At 35.1% G+C, this 6,000-nt stretch overlaps 1 protein-coding gene across 2 annotated transcripts; it reads left to right on the forward strand.

The window, feature by feature from the left end:
* The first annotated feature begins 418 nt into the window (after positions 1 to 418).
* Positions 419 to 5,087, forward strand: sub1b (SUB1 regulator of transcription b). Of its 2 annotated transcripts, none has more exons than XM_067407155.1 (5): positions 419 to 496; positions 1,877 to 1,946; positions 2,105 to 2,224; positions 4,286 to 4,394; positions 4,541 to 5,086. In XM_067407155.1, exons 2-5 carry the CDS (start codon positions 1,878 to 1,880, stop codon positions 4,618 to 4,620), a joined length of 378 nt encoding a protein of 125 aa, XP_067263256.1. In that variant the 5' UTR covers positions 419 to 496; position 1,877; the 3' UTR covers positions 4,621 to 5,086. The 2 variants fall into 2 exon arrangements, with proteins under 2 accessions (XP_067263256.1, XP_067263257.1); XM_067407156.1 differs by having other exon boundaries at positions 437 to 496; positions 1,874 to 1,946; positions 4,541 to 5,087.
* The last annotated feature ends 913 nt before the right edge of the window (positions 5,088 to 6,000 follow it).

A 6,000-nucleotide genomic window follows, 5' to 3' on the forward strand; every position in this document is an offset into this window, starting at 1 on the left:
GCAGTTAACTCTTTTACAAGTTGTAATCTCATAATTACGACATGGCGTGAACGTATCTAAATGCCATTGCAAGTTGGAGGGGAAGTTACTTTTAAAGATTACAAGGGCACATGAATTAAAAAAAAAAAAGTAATGGGCACAGATAAATCATTTATAATAAATACTGCTATCCATATATATATATATATATATATATATATATATATATATATATATATATATATATATTTCATGGTGACTTTAAGCATTGTAAGTGTTTCCCCACAAATAACATAAGAGTTGTCAAAAGTTGTCAGATTTGTCATTTTTCCACCATTATCCAACGATTAGTTGCTATGTGGTTTACAAACGGACGCAGTGCCGTCATTGAAGGAAAAAAAACTACATTTCCCACAATGCCCTCTGAGACGATATTAGCCATTTGGTTGGTTCTCGATTCCTCGACTTCCCGCCGCTAAGAGTGACTGACTGTTATAACCCACTGCACAACGTAAACGTAAGTCCTATTCAATTCATATTAAAGCGAATAGTAAACCGTCAATTTTAGACATTCACTTGTTAAATGAGCGCACAAACATGAAGAATCATATAAAGACCACTCATACAAAAACGCTTATAATAGGCATGTGTCATTCAGGGCCTATTTTTCAACCTTAGATTTGGGATGCAGAGGCCCTTGATCAGCTCGCTGTACTCGCCGGTGTTGAACTAACGTTACATCAGTTAGCCTTGGTTGAACAAACCAATGAAGCGGTTTAAAGTCGCCCGTCCCCCTATGTGAAGGCAAACCATTATTGATCGGGGAAGCCTCAATTCTTTCTCCTGCTTTATGGGTCTTTTCGACCAAGATGACAATCCTCTCGTGCTCTGCGTTCGGCGGAAGGGATGCGCAGCTAGTGCTGGCAGCTTTTACAAATCAATGCAAAATTCAAGAAGGCTAGGATAAAAAAACACTGAAAATCGTGACTGTATGGAGCACGTTAGAGCTAGGTGTGCAGGTCTTTTTTTTTTTTTTAGAAAGATTAGTTTAATTAAGTAAAACCATTATTCCCACAGAAATAATGGAAACCCTGGGAAAATCAGGGAATCGTATAATTGGGTTACAAGTCTCGAAATTAAATAATGATAAAAGATTATAAAATAATAAAAATCTCATGATGAAACAGTTTTAAGTGTCTGACTTTTTTCACCTATTACAATATGATTAATAATTGTTAGTGAACTATTATTATTATTATTATTATTATCAAGTAAACATTTTAAATAATTTGGAGTTATAAAATATTTGTTCTGAGTAATCACCTAAATATGTTGTTTTGTTTTTTTGCTTTGAAGCCTCAATGTGTGGCACTTGTGATACAAATGTAGCTAATAGCATATATATATATATATATATATATATATATAATGGCATTTGTTATTTAATGATTTTGTATTATTATTAGTATTATTATTATTATTAAAGAACCTGATTTTTTTTTAGCATTTATTTACTTAACATTTGTTAAATTTTAAAAGATAATTAGACGATACTTACATTAAATTCTGTTATGTAGCATGTAGTAAAAATAACATGTTTCACACCAAAAATTAATAGATGACTAGAGATTATACACATTATAAAACAGGGTTTCTCACACCTTTTGACTACTAAATTTCCACCGATTCTTTAAATGTTTGTGACTGCTGGATAAGGATATAAAAAATAATACTTTTGAGACTGCTTTTAAACAAAGCTGACTATGCCTATGAAAGGAATTTTCACAACAGAAATGTCCCTGTTTTTTAAGATTATGGTTAGGTTCCGTAAGTGGCCATATGGGGGCAGTGTTGAATAATAGTTGACATAAAAATGATTCTTATTTGTGTTCAGCAGCATGCCTAAGACTAAAGAAGTGCTGTCTTCCACATCTGGCAGTGATTCAGACAGTGATACAGAAACAAAGGTATGAACTCTGATTTACATGAATGCAGCAAAAGTAATATAGTGTTTGCAGTTGGAAACTATATTTATTGATTTTTAGTTCTAATTTAGACTGTAAATGTGCTGCTGCAGGCATTGCTGGATCATATGTTTGTTTTCATGTCCTAATTCTCACCAAAGGCCAAAAGAAAGAAGGCAAGTGCTCCGGAGAAGCCTGCAAAAAAACAGAAAAGCGGCGAGACCTCCAAACCGAGCGGCTCTGCTAAGAGTGACAGAAACAGTGATGATAACATGTTCCAGGTTGAGTGTTTTTTTTTTTTCTTCCTAACTGCCCTACTAGTTTTTATTTTTAAATTATTATCACATGACTATACATTATCATGATTATGACTATACAGTTGAGTGCACGAAGTGTCCAACATTCCACACTTCGTTTTTTCCATTAAATAAGTGCATCATCCGGGTATTTAAAGTGCACTTTTTCTTTTTGGAATTTGCTGTGTGAACGCACTACTCGCACAATTAATACTTAAAAACGTCATAGAATAGTGCACAAGTACGTGAATTGGGATGCACCTATAGTGTAATACAAAATAGAAAGTTGTGCTAGCAAAAATAGTTAACATATTTAGCCATAGTATATCCTCTCTTTTAAAGGGGTAGTTCACCCCAAAAAGAAAATTGTCATTAAATACTCACCCTCATGTCTTTCCAAACTTGTAAGACTTTCATTCACCTTCGGAACAGAAATGAAGATCTTTTTGATGGAATCTGAGAGATTTTTGTCCGTCCATTGACTGCCTTTGCAACTACCACTTTGATGCTTCAAAAGGTTTGTAAAGAGAAACTAATCCATATGAATTGAGTGGTTAAAGGGTTAGTTCACCCAAAAATGTAAATGTCATTTACTACTCACCCTGCCGTTTCACACCCGTAAGACGGGTCTTCGGAACACAAATTAAGATATTTTAGTTGAAATCCGATGGCTCCGTGAGGCCTGCATAGCCAGCAATGACACTTCCTCACTCAAGATCCATTAATATACTAAAAACATATTTAAATCAGTTCATGTGAGTACAGTGGTTCAATATTAATATTATAAAGCGACGAGAATATTTTTGGAGCGCCAAAAAACCCAAAATAACGACTTGTGTAGTGATGGCCGATTTCAAAACACTGCTTCAGGAAGCTTCGGATCATAAATGAATCAGTGTATCTCATCTGCTGTTCGGAGCGCCAAAGTCACCTGATTTCAGCCATTGGCAGTTTGACACGCGATCTGAATCATGATTCGATACGCTGATTCATTTGTGCTCCGAATCTTCCTGAAGCAGTGTTTTGAAATCGGCCATCACTACACAAGTCATTATTTTGTTTTTTTTGGCGCATCAAAAATATTCTCGTCGCTTTATAATATTAATATCGAACCACTGTGCTCACATGAACTGATTTAAGTATGTTTTTAGTACATTAATGGATCTTGAGAGAGGAAATGTCATTGCTGGCTATGCAGGTCTCACTGAGCCATCGGATTTCAACTAAAATATCTTAATTTGTGTTCCGAAGATTAACGAAGGTCTTATGGGTGACATGAGGGTGAGTAATAAATGACAGAATTTTCATTTTTGGGTGAACTAACCCTTTAAGTCCAAATTTTCTTAAGAGATTTGATCGCTTTATATGATGAACAGATTTAATTTAGGCTTTTACACGCATGTAAACATTGATCAGTGAACATAAGCAGAAGCTCAACCAAACCTGAATGACGCACAAAAACAAACCTGTTCTGGAAGCGCAAACGTGCTGCAAAACACACAAGAATGAACATCAATGGTTACGCAGCATGTTGGAGCTTCCTGAAGAGGTTTGTTCTTGTGTGTTATTCAGGTTTGATTGAGCTTCTGATTTTTGAAAGCGTCAAAGTGGTAGTTGCAAAGGCAGTTAGTGGAGGAACAGACACGTCTCAGATTTCATCAGAAATATCTTCATTTTTGTTCCAAATATGAACAAAAGCCTTACAAATTTGGAATGATATGAGGGTGAGTAATTAATGACAATTTTCATTTTGGGGTGAACTAACCCTTTAAGTTTCTTTGTGTCTCTTATCAATTCTTTGTTATTCTGATCTATTTAAGTGCAAAAACTCCTACAGAATACACCTAAAGAATACACATAATTGCATATAGAATATGTATAAAGGTTCTGAAGTAATTTTGCTTCGGAACCAGTATTTTTTTACTACGTTTTAGTGTCCAATTCTTCAGCGTTTGACTGTAAGCAAAAGTTCAGTATGATTGATTGTAGAGCTGTCCTTCAAATGAATTGTCATTGGTGGCTCATTCATGGTTTGACATGTGACAGATTGGGAAGCTGAGGTACGTCAGCGTCAGGGATTTCAAAGGCAAGGTTTTGATTGACATTCGAGAGTACTGGATGGACCAAGCTGGTGAAATGAAGCCTGGAAAAAAAGGTAACTATGCAGCCATTTATTTTTCTCATATATATTACTCAAACATCTTTAAATGCAGGTCAAATATTTCATTTCAAATATTTCTGTCATTTGATTTCTGTGCCTTAGTAGTTTTTGTTCAGTCAATTGTATTGAATTACCTTCAGGCATCTCATTGAATCCTGAGCAATGGAATCAGCTGAAGGAACAAATGTCGGACATCGACGATGCAGTTAAAAGACTGTAAGATCACTTTGTGCAGTGAATGGTTGGCTGGTTCTTTTTAGAGTTCTATACTTTGGTACACGGGGACTTTAACAATGTTTCCTGATTCAACTTGTACTATATGTATGTTGTTATATTCGAAGAAACTTCTTTTGTTATGTTATTGTTAATTTCCAACTGTCTGCTGTTAAATTTTGATGTGTGTGAATACGTCTTGACTGGGTGATTGCTATTTTAATAGTCTAATAGCTGCGTTCTTCTCATACTCTGCCTACACAATAAAGGCTTTTTTGGTTTGGAGTCTTCAGTGTGTCATTTTGAGTATGACCTAAATATAGTGTACTTACTAGCTATAAAAATTTAACCCATGTTATGATGTTTTGTTCCCTATACCATGTTCAAATGCAGATTTTTAAACTCAAACATGTTGTGATCCTGACAATAAACAGAGCAGTAATGGATTACCTAAAATGAAGGCGTTTGGCACTTTATGATGCTTGTTGTGTCCATTTCTGAGTGCTTGTGTGTAATTTGCTCGCCTTTGCGTGGGAGCAGGAATTATAATGGTCCGTACACCCACTCAAACATAGACCAGACTCCAGCCCTTTCACTTGACTGTCCAGAAGAGCCATCTTGCATCAATTGCATTTGCTGTCTAAATTAAATCAGTCTTAAATCATGGTAGCCACTGTATTGCCAGCATGTCTTTGAGACAATATGGTTTATGGTGTTGCGTGCAAAGCAAGCATTATTCGGACCGTTTGTGTAGGGGGTAACCACAGTGTGAGCACTGTGAGTGTGATAGCAAAATGAAGTGTGACATAATTATACCCAAAAAATTTTCATATGGTGGACTACCAGTAAAATTGATAAGAAATTTGGGACCAAAAATTATTCAGACACTTTTATCTTAATTATGTCACTTAAGCAGGTCAATTTTTTCTGACTTCTGAGTTTATCTTGTCATACTTTATTACCATTTTTTTAAACTATAGTGAATGAACTAATAATGAATAAAATGTTCAGGGTGTCTGAACAAATGTTGGTTTGACTGTGTGTGTGTGTGTGTGTATATATATATATATATATATATAATATATATACACACAGTTTCATAAGTATCAAACGCTCAGCCTAAGATTAGAACATCAAACTGTGCCTTATAGAAGAATATTTTTTTTCCTTTTCACTGGTTGCACTTCAGGTGGTGGTTACTATGGAGATCTTTTGCAACCACACAGGTTCATTTTAGTTCCTGAGAGGTAATAATTTCATGTTTTGATTCAGATTGAACCAGCATTTCACTCTTTTACCTTTAATTTCTTTGACCAAATGCTGGCACAATGCAAAACTATGAAATATAAAGCCTAAAAACCGTGAGCATGTCTTTAGCACAATCGTT

This window comes from Chanodichthys erythropterus, chromosome 13 (genome assembly GCF_024489055.1).
Source record: "Chanodichthys erythropterus isolate Z2021 chromosome 13, ASM2448905v1, whole genome shotgun sequence".
Classification (NCBI taxonomy): domain Eukaryota; kingdom Metazoa; phylum Chordata; class Actinopteri; order Cypriniformes; family Xenocyprididae; genus Chanodichthys; species Chanodichthys erythropterus.